At 31.3% G+C, this 15574-nt stretch overlaps 1 protein-coding gene across 3 annotated transcripts in view; it reads left to right on the top strand.

The window, feature by feature from the left end:
- The window catches only part of LOC107072845 (Tetraspan membrane protein in hair cell stereocilia), a 39466-nt gene that overhangs the window by 10668 nt on the left and 13224 nt on the right, over positions 1-15574 (top strand). For 2 of the 3 annotated variants that reach the window (XM_089170940.1, XM_089170941.1), the window contains 3 exons: positions 9467-9609; positions 12624-12799; positions 13914-14012. In XM_089170940.1, coding sequence (XP_089027066.1) covers positions 9467-9609; positions 12624-12799; positions 13914-14012 — 418 coding nt within the window. The remainder of the gene's footprint in view (positions 1-9466; positions 9610-12623; positions 12800-13913; positions 14013-15574) is intronic. The other variant, XM_089170942.1, reaches the window with a different exon arrangement.

Here is a 15574-nt window from a genome sequence, read left to right as displayed (position 1 = left end):
TTTTATACATCATTTTATTTTCTATTTTTTTTACTATTCTCATTTCCTTCGTTATCCATTCTTTTAATTTTTTTGTTTACCCGATCTTCGATCGTAACGGAGAATCAACTCTAAATTAGCTTCTTTTCATCTTCCTCGTGTACCTTCCACGTGGAAAAAAGAGAAGCAACGAAAACATCACCCATCTTTCCTTACTGCTGTTTTTTTTTTAAGAAAATCAACTTTCAGCATGCTGCGCTTTTATTCTCTCGACAGAAGAATTTTTTTTTATTATCCTTTTTTTTATTTGTTCGTTTCTTTTAAAACAAGGTTTTCCTCGTCTCGTTTTACTAATTCTTTTTTTTATTCTTTGTCTCGAACGATCGATTATAATATCGATAATAATATCGTTATAAATACGAACGAATAATCAATCTAAATAACGTATAACATTTCTTTTTTACTTTCTCTCTCTCTCTCTCTCTCTCTCTCTCTTTCCTCTCCCTCTTCTCTTCTCTTTTTCTTTTTTTCTCCCCTTTTTAATTTCATTTAATTACTTTTGCAAACGAGTCGACGTTTCAACGCTTGCGATAACGTTTTATAATAGCAATATTCAAGTATACGTAGGTATGTATATAGACGTACGATATATTATTTAAATTCGTTTCCCGTTCGCGATGTGTTCTTAGTTATGAATTACAAATTACGCGCTTGCTTGTTCACGTAGAAATTTAAGCTCGCTCGTCGAAATCGCTGTTTCGAGCGTAATAAAAAATAAAGGGAGTAAAAAAAAAGAGAACAGGAAAAAAAGAAATAAAAAGATAGAGGGTGGGAGGATGGGAGGCAGGTAGGTAGGATAAGAAAAAAAAAATTCTGCGGTTTTCACAGTCGAAGCTTTAAGCGATTTACCAATTTTGAGGTCGAACTTTTAATGGACTGCAATAAATTGAAATCGAATGGCCTTAATTCACTCTTTCTAACTGTGCATCGTTGATAATTATTTGAAAGTAATTTCGTATATAATATTATATACTATATATATATGTAGACAAGATTTGGTATATGATTTGATATCTTCGTTTTCGAAGATTTTGCATTTTATTTTTATTTTCATATCATAGTAGTCCCACTCCTATCTGTTTCTTTTCCTCTTTTTCAACCCTTATATATTGGTATTACTCTTGGCTCGTTTCGTTTGAACGAGATGCGTTACGAGAGAGACACATTGAAGTCCCTTGTTATATCGTTTAGTACGTATATTACATTCGGCGATACGAGCAAATCGTATGGATATTTTCAGTTTTATTTTACAGTCGATATCACCTAACATACATATACACACACACAGACATACAAATCGATCCAACGAGATTCTTACTCGTTGACATAGTATGCACCCTGTACCATCTGTACATTCCTATATTTCCAAACGAAACCTAAGCATTTTTCAATACAAACGTTGTACAGGTAATCACCGTATAACACGGTTGTTAGGTTTCAAAAAAATATCGTGTTATTGGAATCTCTCTTATACAAAATAAAAAGTACTAGTGCGAAAAGTGGTATTACATTTAAAATATTAAAACAAAATATATTATTATTTGGATATAATTGAAAGAAATATTTATATTAAATAATTTTGTTGAGTTAGTTAGTCAGTTGATAAGTAACCGAGCTTCCAGATAATTTGAATTACATTAAACTTACATACTTTGGAATATTCTTTCTCACATAAATTCTTGTGTTTATTTTTTTATGATCCTACCTTTGTTCTTACATTACGTTCCGTATTATTCTGGAATTTCTGTAATTTTCAGACGGGGTTAAAGTGACATCGTAATCTAAGATGTCATGTTCTAAGAAGGTATTTTTCCAATTCTTGAACTGTGTTAGAATGAAACCATTGAATAGAAGTGTTGTATTATACAGAGTTTACTTGTACAACTTTCAACAGATGGAAAATGTTTTATAAAACAACTCATTTGTAGGTATTCTTTATTTGGATAACGATCATATCTTTGCGTTACCATAATTGTTACTTCATCGTTTGTGCTTTCATATAATGTATTATAATTGTATATATATATATGTATGTCGGATTGAACATTTTAATCGAACAAATTTCCTTATTAGTGATAATGAAATCGTTAATGAACGTATTACAGATACACGTAATCATTTGCAAACAAACAAAATCACTATTATTCGTTAGATAGTTTATACGATAGTCATTTTGGTTTAAACCTTGTAATGTATCGTTTTCACACAGTCATACTAATGTGAAAACAGTTTAACAGTTGCGATCAACGATATAAAGCAAATCAAAGGACATCGATGTATAATGCAATAGATACGTTTAAACCAACATCATGCAACATGTAGGAGAATTAACAGATCAGTGAGAGATTTCAAACGAAATTTGAAAAAAGCAGTAGATTTTACGAGTTTCGTTCAAAATCCGAAATGAAAATATATTCGATATTTTTCGGTTTTTTTTTTTTAATATATTTTTGGTTTTGTTTAGACAGATGTACACGTGTACATATATATATATATACGTACGTAAATCATGTTTTCATTCTTTTTCTTTTTATTTTTATTCGGTCAAAATCCAAAAAGCACTTTGATGCATCATATATACGTAGAGAAATTACAAATGCATATACGCATCAATATTATATGTTCGTCGATATCGTTGATCGCGAGCACTTTGTTAACGTTGCACCAAAAGATGAGCTTATAACTGTATAAAGCAGAACGGTTAGGTAGTACGATAAAATGTTCCCATTCAATTAACGATTCCAAATAATATGAAATTGAGATTACATGGTGATAATAAATCAATACACACATATATATATACACGCACACACACAACTAAATACATATATATATTATTTCTTTTGAATTATTTTACATTTGTATTTTTTTATATTATTATCAAGGTATATAAAGGTATGTTACCTTATTTTTCTTTTTTGGTAAAACGAACGAACCAACCAGAGAAAAATAAAAGAATAGAAAAATGATGGCGGTATAAGGTAGAACATCGTACACACGTATCCCTTTTCCTAGTAGCACATAAATCCGTCTTTGCTGTACGATCGGTTTACGTCCGTAAGTAGTGTAACATAGAATGTAGGAGGAAAAGAGAGAAATAGGAGGGGAATAAGGTAGATAGAAATAGAGAAAAGTAGGGGTTGCGCTTAGAACGGTTGGCCCCGTAGACGTACAACTTTACTCCTAGCTTTTTTACACGACGATACGGATGACGTTTCTAGCCGCGACGGATATCCGGCCGTTGGTTCGTTGCTTCGCGGAAAAGCGCGATACGTCCGAGCAATTGGTCGATCTCCGTTGAGAAATGTTCGTCTCATAGACCAACCCTTCTTACAGCATCCCTCACCCTTATCATCCCCTTACCTCACCTCCATTGTTTTTTTCTCTTTTTCCTTATTTCCTCTTCTCGGCTCCTTACACTCGTTTCCTTTCGGCTAGAAACGCCTTCTGCGACATACTCTCTAACACACACACAAATATCGAGCTTTTACAACAAAAGTAGAAAAAGGAGAGAGAGAAGGAAAGAAAGAGAGACTTATCGTCAAGCGAAAGTATAGTACTCGCAGTTTTTCCTTCTTATTTTTTTTTTTGTCCTACCCTGTCTTTTCTCATGAAGATGGAAGGATATGGTATAAGAGACGGAGAGGGAGAGAGAGAGAGAAAGAGAGAAAGAGAAATAGTCGATCGATATCTTTGCGTCTATATGCGTGAGAATGATAGACAAAAGTAATACAAGTAAAGTAACAGAATAAGAGTTAAATTGATTTATTATACATATTCTCAGTTTTTGGCAAGACACACACACATACAGCGTTATATATATAAATGGAATTTAGGTTAAAAGATACATGAAATAATTAATGAGAGTAATATATTAATGAAATAATACATTAAGAAGTAAATGTGATGATGTATTTTGAACATATTATTTTTATTTTACTTTACATATGTAATATTATATAGTTCGGTTAAATCATGAAAACCTTAGGTCTTACTCGAAACAACTAGACAATTTTTGGGAAAACATATAAAAATAATTTGATTATAGACTAAAACTAACAGTTTTAGGTTAGATATGAATTCACAAGAGACGAGTAGTTAGGTGGATAGAACAGCATGACTAACAGAAAATCTGTTTTCAAAGGACAGAAAGAGATAAGGATGGATCTACGAGTACTCATTGTTCGCGGTTATTTTATTTTCGTTTTCATAGTTTTCGAAGGAAATGAATTTAATCCTTTAAATCAATAGAGAAACTCTATTTTAAGATTAAATAAGCTTTAAAATGAAAAAATATATTCTCCGTTATGGGATTTACAACAATGCAGAATAAAACAGATATTGAGAAACGAAATCGATAAATATTTTTCTTATACTTGAGATCAAATTTCTATTTTATACTTTAACTATTATAATATATTCGCTTCTTATATAATCAAATATTATTTACTAAAAGTATGTAATTGTATCTTATTTTATATTTAAATATGTCAGTATAATTATTTCAGGATTTAGATGATCGTTTCACGAATTAACGAATTTCACAAAGTAACAGCAATATACAGTGAGTGTTCTTTTAAAATCGTACACCGTTACATTTATTAGATTTTTGTTTGAAAGCTATTAGTATAGTGTGTTTAAAACGAAAAGAATTTAGAGATAAGTTCATTAATATACTTTACATATTAAATGAGTTTAACTTGAAAGCTTTTTTCCTAATAAGAAAATTAAACAAATATAAAAATAATAAATAGAAAATACATCCGTATCTTAAAATCGTATACGTTAGTATAAATGTAAAAATAAGAATAATAATGTACAAAGTAAATTTGTATAAAAATTACCTATCTATTAATATACTTTGAACATTAGATAATTTCAATCTGATATTTTATTTGATTAAAATTTTCAACCCGAAATCATCGCTGAGTAAAAATGTTAAAAAAAAAAATATATATATATATATATATGTTTCTTTAAACAATCTTAAATATTAATAAAATACATTAGAATATTAAACATACCCCTTAAATAATTGTTAATTAATCAAAGGAAATGCATATTGTAGTGTGAAAGCACGGAATATATGATCTATGTACCATCCTCTTCGAAATACACCGTTAGACTGGTTCATTGTCCTCTATGAAAGTACTTTTATTGAAAGTTGTTTATATGACACTCAGAAGAATACATTTCATTTACCACGCATATTGCTTTCGTTATATATATATATATATATATATATATATATATAATATAATATATAAATATATATATATATTCTTTGGGGGAAGTAATGTAAACAATAATCAATAAAAGAAATTGACTTGACTTTACGTCGAATTTATATTTTGTGCTTTTAGACTACAATTAATATTTTTTTCGATTAATTAACAATCATTTAAGGTATGTATAATATTCTAATGCATTTTATTAACCCATTATCTGCCACAATTCCCATTTGGGGATTTTCGAATTTTACCTACACCACTCGGTTAAATGTGTACTGTAGGGAAAAATGGCATAAATAATAAATACTTTTTGTATGTATAAAATAACGCATATAATAAAAGAAATAGTTTTTCTTATTAGTCTTTTTTTTTCATGCAACCAACTACAATCCCTATTTGAGATTTCTTCAAAAATATAAGTATTTTCGAAATAAAATATAGTTTGGCAGTTAATGAATTAATATCTAGGATTGTTTAAACTAACATACATTTTTTTTTAACGTTTTTATATTCAGCGATGTTTTTGAATTGAAAATTTTAATCGAATAAAATATTAAATCGAAATATAGTTAACTCGAGCGGAGTTGTATCACGTTGAGCCAAAATTGTTCCTTAAGGGGATAATTCTAAATATATTAATAGATAGATAATTTTTTAACAAATGTATAGATACTTTGTATTATTCTTATTTTTACAGTTATACTAACACGTACGATTTTAAGATACAGACGTTTTCTGTATATTATTTTTATATTTGTTTTATTCCCTCATTATAAAGAAAGCTTTTAAATTAAACTCATTTAATATGTAATTAAAGTATATTAATGCATTTATTTCTAAATTTTCTTCTTCTTAAACATACTATACTAATAGCTTTCAAGATAAAATCAAGTAAGAGTAATGTTGTACGATTTTAAGAGGTATACTCATTGTATATAATATGCAATAGTTAAGAATTGTATGATTGAGTGTATACGACAGTTAAGGGCCATCATCGTTAATACTTGATTTTAGTCTCGTAATTACACGACATAATCGGATTATAGGAACGTCAGTATATTTCAATAAATTAGTCGGTAGTAGGTATTCCTTTGTTGGGAATTACCAACGAACGAACGTGGTCTACCGAGTCAATATTCGAGTATTAGTGGATTCGAACTTTATTATCCGCATAATGTCGCACTGAAGCGGGCTCTCTCTGACGAAACAATGGATATTTAATGTTATATTCATCGTCGACGTCTCGTTTCTGAACGATGTCGCGAATGAGTGTGCGTATATATGTGCATGTGTGTGTATGAGCGAAAGGGAAAGGGTAGAAACGAACGAAATTTTACGCATATGGGATCAAAGCTTACGGAACACCACCAGCAACGTTGCGTTACATTTGCATAAGAAAACAGGAATCTCCAAACACGTTATCCTACCTTTTTATTTTCAAGTATGTCGACCAGCTGCGAATTTACTTATCTCTCCTCGGATTTACACCTACGTGCACATATGATCTTCCTGGTAAAAAATTTCAAACGTTACACAGTAGTTACCTTTAAATTTATTTTGTTTTCTTTTTTTTTTTTTTAATTATTTTTCTCAACGATGTAGGAATTATTTAAATAAAACCGTTCGCGTTTCGGATAGGTAAATAAATTATTTTTTATTCGACGATAAATGCAAAACGTTAAAATATATGATTAGTACTTTGTTAAATGTTAGTATCCTGAAAAAGATCAAACTATGTATAAAGGATTAAGAAAAATGATATAAAGGAAATTAAAAAAAAAAAACAAAAAAGAAAGAAGGGAACGATAGTGTAAAATTTTGTCCAAGAATGTACCATAGATCTTGCATATGTATGTAAAATCCTTCGATTTTTTATCTCCCTTTCTCTCTCTCTCTCTCTCTCTCTCTCTCTCTCACCGTGATTTATACGAACTTGCAAAGTTTACTTTCTCCTTTTTTGTCTCCTCTTTTAGATTTTCTTTTTCGTTCTTCTTCTTCTTCTTCTTCTTCTTCCTTTCCTTTTTTTTCCTACCCTTCTTCTTAACCGTCTCCTTCTTCTTCTTCTTTTTCCTTTTCGTCTTTCTTTTTCGAGCCTCCTATGAAGGAGACGCTGCCTGATTAGGATTCTTAATCGACCGAAACCTGGCGCCGTTGTAGTTTCGAAGTCGCCGTGCGTTTTTGTTCGAGATAACGCTAAGATAGTGTGCAGTATCCTGGCAAAGGATACCTTGGAAGAATATGCGAAGCGTACGAGCTCGAGGTAACACGGTTATTAGCATACCGATGGTTCTCGAAATTGCCACATTACAAATTCTGCATGAGAGAGCAGGAGATGGACAGACAGAAAAAAAAGAGAATGAGAGAAAGATAGAAATATTATAAGATAATAACATGTAAAGTATTTAAACAACCTATCTGAATAATTCGATTATTATTAGCAATTTAAATAAATCTTTTTAATGAATTTTTTTCTTGCTTTCGTGGGGTGACGTAATCCCACGTTAATAATTTTTTCGTAAGCGTAGAAAACGTGTGACGGTAAATTTTCTATTTTTTTATTTTATTTTAAAGGGAATAATTTATTTTTCTATGTAATATTTAATAGGGCATATATTTTTAAGACATGTACAATTACTTTGGAGTTTTTATTATTGAATTTTCTTTTTGGCTTAATAAATAAAACTTAAAAAATAAATACGTAACACGTAACATAGTAAATATATTATAAGATATATAACATAGGATTATGCTATTTTGGAATCCAAGTAGTAAGTTCTGTCTGAAACGAATTATTTTTTATCACCAATAACAACGAGTTATTTATGCGTCTTATTTTAATTATCTCATCTAGTATATATTGGGTTAAATTGACTATTTCTCAAAAGATATTTTTACATAAATTTATAATTTATAAAATATGATTTTTACATTTTTTAAATAAATATCAATTAAAATATAAAAGATAGAAAATATTACATGGAAGCAATTATATTAACACCATTCTAACCTAGTAATTTCGATGTATGAAGACATGTGGTTCGCGAAAGTCGGCTTTTTCAAGGACTTCATCATATGATTTATATACAAAACTTTACGATTTCAGCTAATTAGGAGTTACGGAAGTTGTAACATTTGCACACTTTGTGAGATTCAATTTATCGTCAATCCAAAAAGGAATATTTCGCGACTCGATGGTATCCTTCGTACAGATTTGTATTAGCAGATTATATTTTTTTTGCTCCCCCTTTCTCTTTCATTTTTTATCTTTAACAAAAAAAAATCAAAAAATGAAGAGATTTCGAAACGAACGAAAAATGCTAACCATTTTAGTCCGAGAATATTCTCTCTTTTTTGCCGTTCCCACGCAAATTTTTCTTCATACTTACTTATTTACGTAGTTACTTACTTATGAAAATACTTTAGCATGTTAGCCGATATACATAGCTGTATAACGCGAAATAACGAGAACGTTGAAAAATGAACGCGTTCAACACAACGATAATACTTAGAAACCGTCCTCCGCTTGTTATTTTTTTTCTCTCTCTTTTTCTCTCGCACTATATTTTTTTTTAATCCGATTTTACGCAAAGTAAACGCGAAAAAATTAAATGGATACAAATTTAATCACGTGTTCGTTTAGGTATCTATTAATCAAGCTCAGGCTTAATGATGCTTCTTTCGAAACGTTTTAGCTTTCTCTCTTTCATTCTTTTTTTGGTATTTAAATATATTTGTTTATTATCTGTTCGTTTAATCACAGATCGTTAAACTAATTCGTTCAATTTTTCCATAAAATGATATATCATCGATGCAATGAAAAAAACAATTGTCTCTTTAAACAATTTCTCTATTTACTAATTCGTATTTGTCGATTGACGCTCCTTAGAAATTTAAAAAAAAAAAAAAAAATTAAAAAGAAACCCCTATTTTTTTTTATAAAAGGTTGAAAAATTGATTTTACACAACATCAACACTTTCTTACTTTGAAATATTTTAGTATACTTTCTTGACTCTTTCCTAAAGAGGAAATTTCAAAGAACGTGTTTTCCGTCATATTTTTCCACAGAATCGCATCGTAAAACACGGCCGCGCGTAAGATTGGTGCGTGAAGCGTAAAGCAGACCTTTTTCTGGTCTACCCTATATGCATAGGACCTTAAAATAGCGAATGGTAAGCGCACACTGACGTCTGTTTAGATTTATGTCTACTACACTTTTCAGGGACGACTACTGGGAAAGGCCGACGCGTACTTCAGTTCCTTTCGACGTTGCAACTATCCACGAATCAGAGCACCTAACGCTACACCTGAGATAGTTTACCAGTGTGCACGGTACTCTAGGTACGTATGTAAATGTATGTTTATCTATATATATATATATATGTATGTATGTATGTATGTATATATTTAAATATGTAAGGGTCGTGTATATCCTCATACTCATTGGTTCTTCCTATAGACATATCTATGTATGTATACGTTTGCGGCTCGTTTGTGTGTACACGTGCCGCCCATTTGCCCGCATTTCCGCGACCGGAACCGCATCCTCCTCGTTTAGCGCGACCAGAAATTCCTGAATGTATCACCACTGTGCCTGCTCGAAAATGGCAAATATCGTCCGCGCCATTGTTTGCCAAAACCGAATCTCTTCCTCCCTGAATTTTCATATACGCATTTACGCTTGTATTTTTCCGCGTGAAAAGGTTTGAGCGTGCGTGTAAGTTTTATGTGTAAGTTACACGTAACAACGTAACGCTTGTATACCTGAGCTAGTGGAAAGTATTTGAGAGGTAGACAGAAATTCGAGACGCATAAAAAAAAAAAATAATAAAAAAACAAACAAAGCTTTCCCTTTGAAATTTTTGTTAAGCGCATGTTCGTTTGAAATTTTCTACAATTAATTATGATAGATGAGTGTACGTGTTTATTTCTCTATTGTACATTTGTCACAAGGTATCTTTAGGTTGGTTTATAGCTAACTATTACGCATAAAATAAAATTATTTTATTCTCTTCTGTTTTTTTTTTTTTTAATTATATTTGTTTAAAATTATTTAGGCAACGCGAGGTAATATTTATTTAAATGATTTTTTTTTCTTTCAAAGGTACGAGAAATTATTTTTAAATTCGAATGAGAGTGTAGTATATAAAAACGTCATTTTACGGGTTTTATCGATGAGCGTAAATACATTTACCGAAAATAAATTATTGCTAACGAAGATATCAAAGTGTTATCTGTGAAAGAGGTATATAAAAAAAACATACTAATAAAACATTAATTCCACGTAGACGTTTCCACGATACGAATGCAAATGGAACGAAAGCTCACGGCCGATTACTGTTTAAAAAGGGACAGAAAATTAACAAAATAAAAAAAAGATATATATACATGGTATATATGGTATCTGGGTATTCTATATAAAGTAAATAATTGTGGGACCAACAAATTCGGAGGGATACAATTGATTTAACTTTTGCATATCTGTCAGGCATATTCGATTGAGAAGAACCGTTAACATTAATAATTGCCAATCGATGTTGTACATATTCATCAATATTTGTTCATCACTAATCGATCTTATTCCATTTAAACTTATCAAATATTTTCTGCGTAGCTTGTTACTAATTCTGCAAAAAAAAAAAAAAAGAAGAGAACAGAAGAGAGGAGAAAAAAAATAAATATGAAACAAAATAAATTAAAATTTTCGTTAATACGATATGGTAAATAAATTCTCAAGTAATTGATATTGATTTAAAAATAATTTTGTGAAAACTGATGAAACTTTATTATTTGTTTAAAAATCCGATAATTTAAAAATGTATTCAATATTTAAACTATAATAAATACTCTGTTAAAATATTCGTTTTCAAACATATATACACAAATGTTTTAATATTTAAATAATAAATATTTAAATAATAAATATTAAAACATTTGTGTATAATACTTTTATTATATTATTTATTATATATATCTACATAGATTCGAGTTAAAGAGTTATACCGACTTTAATCTCGGAATAACTAGCACAAGAAGAAAATTTTTGTATTGACGTAACTTTCAAGTAGCGTCACAAGCCCACAGGTCTGACACTTGTCCCGCGAGCCAAGGGTATGGCCCGAGAAAGGGGATGAAAAAATTTGAAAGTTTCGTCAAACAAAAATTTTCTTTTGACGGTAGTTTTTACGAGCGCCAAGGTGTTGTAACCTCTTAAGTCAACGGCTTAGTCACGTTGAATTACTAATTCTTGGCCAATCACATTAAAGTCAAACAACGTGGGCATTGTTAGTAGTAATATAGATGAATAATCCAAAATTTGCAGAAATAAAAGAAAAAAAGATGCGATTTATTTAATAGTATTGAATAAATGTAAGAAGGTGTTCATAAAGAAATAACTCCAACCCTTAAAAATCAAAGTAACAAGATAAGATATAAATTATAACGTAAATTAATATATCATTTTGATTCAATCGACAATCGTTTCATTCAATTCCAAACATATGGCTAAGAAATAATCTTGTGAATCGTAATACATGTGTATATTCCACAGCATTCAAAACAATACTAGTAACGGCTGTCTAGTATTCGTTGATAGCCGAACTTGGAATTAATTACGAGCGTGCAAGGTATATTGCGGGAGGGATGACGTATAAATTATTCTGTAACTGGCAACAGATATCCCGAGCGTAACGTAACGGAGGCAAACAATGACGACGATCAACACGGGATAAAGCGTCCCAAGCGAAGCTGTGAACGGAGATGCATACTCATACATATAATACATACATACATATATATACTTGCACAGATATCTTTCGTAATTATCAGAAAGACATTTAATCTTTGTCATCTTAAGGTAGAAAAATTTGAAAACTCATTGAAATAAAATAACATTTTTTACAACCAAAGAAAAATGGATAAAAATATTTTTTCTTTTTAATATTTTTACATGATATCTCGATTAATATATATTTAGTTATTTTTCAGTACGTAACAAATATGAGACAATTGTCATTTCAATTAATTTAAATGTCACAAAAGAAATCTTGAAAACGTTTAAAAAATAGAATATCGTTGAGAGAGTAATGACTCATACTTAATATTCAACATGTTAAACATTTTTTATTCTAGATATTCTTTATATGCTTTTATGGAGAAATAGCAGAAATTCTTTTCTCATATATGATAAATATAAATATTTATATTAAAATAGTCGAAGTACAACAGAAAATGTTTTGTAAATTTGTATAAATAAGTTTTTTCAAATATATTTTTAACTTTGAAAAGAAGAAATTGAGAAATGTATGTAAAATATTTAACAATAAAAGATCAAAAATGAAAAATAAAATTTGCAGTTTCTGGGATATACCAAGTGCATGGTGGCAAGCAAGTACAGTAACGATGGGGATCGGTGTATCGATCGCAGTGATCGGTGCTTTGACTCTTCTAGCAGCTGCATCTTCTTTTCTACCACATATTCTAAGGACTCCGAAGCATACGAGGCTTCTTGGTTCTATTCATTTCATAGCCGGTGAGTAGTCATTGTCTCGTCTAACAACAAACTTCATTTCTAACGTATATAATCCATCAATTGTCGGTATTAGTACAAATAACTCGCGTTGCATCGTGGTTGGCGATTTGTTACTCCTAGTTATAGGAAGAAAGGGGATGAGAGTTAGGTATCATAGCATTCAAAGTTTAGTAGACGATCGTTCTCGTCGATCTTAATCGAGAGTAAATAACTTTACGGCTAGTACTAGTAAACCGTGATGGAACGTTTAACGTTTGGTTGTTTCTAAGGTATGCGATTTAATTTAATTGTATACGTTTATATGTACCGAATATTCCAAATTTCATTTACGGATCTGTTTGGAATAAACTAAACTCTTTTTCTATAGTTTAACAAATACCATATCCCCTTTTTTTCAATCAATATTTCAAATTAATCGAATATACGATTAAAAATCCTTTTTGTTCGATTTCCAATTCTATACGAATTTCTTTTTTCTTCATTTACGCAAAAACACCTCGTTCAATTCGAAATATAAGAAAATGATCTTGAGAAAAGAAACCATATTGGATAAGGTAATAATCTCGAATTCTCAGAAAATCGAGAAATTTATCCTCTCACCCGAAAGCCTATCGAACTTTCCACGTTCCTGTTAAATGGTCCCGCTTATAACTGAGTTCCTTGAGGTAATCCTTCGATCGACGTTGCTATCCTTGAGATAATCTACCACAAAATCGAGTTTATCTCGTCGTCGTAGCCATCGTCGTCGTTGTCGTCGATGTCGATGTCGTCGTCGTCGATGTCGTCGTTGTCGTCGTTGTCGTCGTATTCGTCGAGCAACCACCTTACAGCGGTGAACCGTGACATTTCTGGAATTTCTCGGTTTCGAGCGTGTTTCCATCAAGGAGAGTGGGAAGATCGATGGTATATCTACGTGGAAAGTTAGTTCAGCTATACAAAGAGAGACACATCGAAACAACATAGGGTTTCCGTCTCTTTGTATTATTCCACAATCTTCTTATTCATACTCTTATTCTCCTTATTTGTTCTCTAGTTTGTATTTTTTTATGGAATAGAATATCAAAGCTAATGACAAATATTCTTATACTGTGTATCTTTCGTATTTGTATTTCAGCTGCAATGATATGTGGTGGTTTGGTGATGTACCCCATTGGATGGGACAATCAAGAAGTACGTGAGTCCTGTGGTAAAGCTGCGAACGTGTACAATCTCGGTGAGTAAGTTGTTTCTATCTCTTTCTCTATTTCTATCTTTCCCTTTCTCTCTCTCTCTCTCTTTCTCTAGTTGTAGAAGCAAGCTCGTCATTTCCTACTAGTAGAATGGTGCTAATCGCCGATGTAAGGGTCGACCGCGCAACGATCATTACGCACCTCGTATAACCACGGAACCTAACGACGCTCTTATTGTAGGTTTCTCTTTCCCTTCTTCTCTCTTACCCACCCCCCTTGGAACTTTCTGCATCCTGGAGGCAGGCACGAGCTCTCTCTCTCTCTCTCTCTCATCCCTTTTCACGTTAGTTTATGAACCTAAGCTGCATCGCGGACTTACGCTACTTGTTCGACCGTAACACTAACCTTCCTAACCGTTTCCTGCTATCTGTTTCTCTTGTTTCTTCATTACGATTTCTCTCTCTCTCTATTTTTCTTTCTATTATTTCTTTTTTAGTATTTTATTTTTGTCTGTAATACATTTATACTGATATACTATATAAATTTTTTTCCTTTTTAATTTATTGCTCACAGACCGTAATAACAAACTTGTCTAATTAAAATTCTAATCTAATTTGCTTTCGTTTTTTTGTTCTCTTTTTTATCTGTCAGTCTGCCTGTCTGCCTACCTGCCTGCCTGCCTGCTAGCTTGCTTGTCGTTTTCTTTTTTTCTCTTTTTATTCTCTTTCTGTTCCTTCGGAAAGGGTTAATCAATTTGAAGCTTCCGTCGCGACCCTATCCCAAAGAATTCTCCAAGGGTTCCGAGAGAAATGAACTTATCTGCGACCGATCGACCCGACAGGAAACTGTTACGACGCGCTACCGCCCCTTGAATTAACTTCTCGCGAAAACGTTTTCGATCACCGAGATTTTTCCGCGATTTATCGTCAAATAAAAAAGAAAAGAAAAGAAAGAAAGATAAAGAGAGAGAGAAAGAGAGAGAGAGAGAGTGAGTGAGAGATAGCAATGTCGTGTCGCGTTTCTTACGGTTCATCCAACGATTTGATTATAAGCAGACTTTTTACGTATTAAATCAGAACTTTCTCGATGATCCATTTATGTTAGATTATTTTCGAGTAAATTTAATTGGACGTTCAATGATATTTCGTATTCACGTTAGATTGACAATGGTAAGGAAAATTTCTCTTAATGCTTTTTTTATTTTTTTTTTTATATGAAATGTTACATACTTTTGCGAATAGTATTCCAGTGCTTTGGGAGGAAATCTTTTGAAAAACGATTTTTGTAGAAAGTTTAAATCGAAGTAGATAGAGAGAGAGAGAGAGAGAGAGAGAAAAAGAGAGAGAGAGAGAGAGAGAGAGAAAGAAAAAGGAAAGTCATTTTCCTTAACGAAATAGACTTAAAACTGCTATGTACTTACATACGTATGTATTTGTAGACGTATGTACGTTAGTATACGTGAGCACGATTTTATCTTCACACGTTTTGCACGCGAAGTATTTCCTACTTTTCGATTTCCTCTATTATTTTCTCTTTTTTGTCTTTCTTTCTTTTTTATTCCATTTTTACAAAGATTTTCCGATATTCGTTCTATGTACTACAATAA

This window comes from Polistes dominula, unplaced genomic scaffold (genome assembly GCF_049000335.1).
Source record: "Polistes dominula isolate Pdom_NZ unplaced genomic scaffold, Pdom_raw_medaka contig_31, whole genome shotgun sequence".
Lineage (NCBI taxonomy): Eukaryota > Metazoa > Arthropoda > Insecta > Hymenoptera > Vespidae > Polistes > Polistes dominula.
The sequence above is the reverse complement of the archived record's forward strand: the minus strand, read 5'-3'. Positions and strand labels throughout refer to the sequence as shown.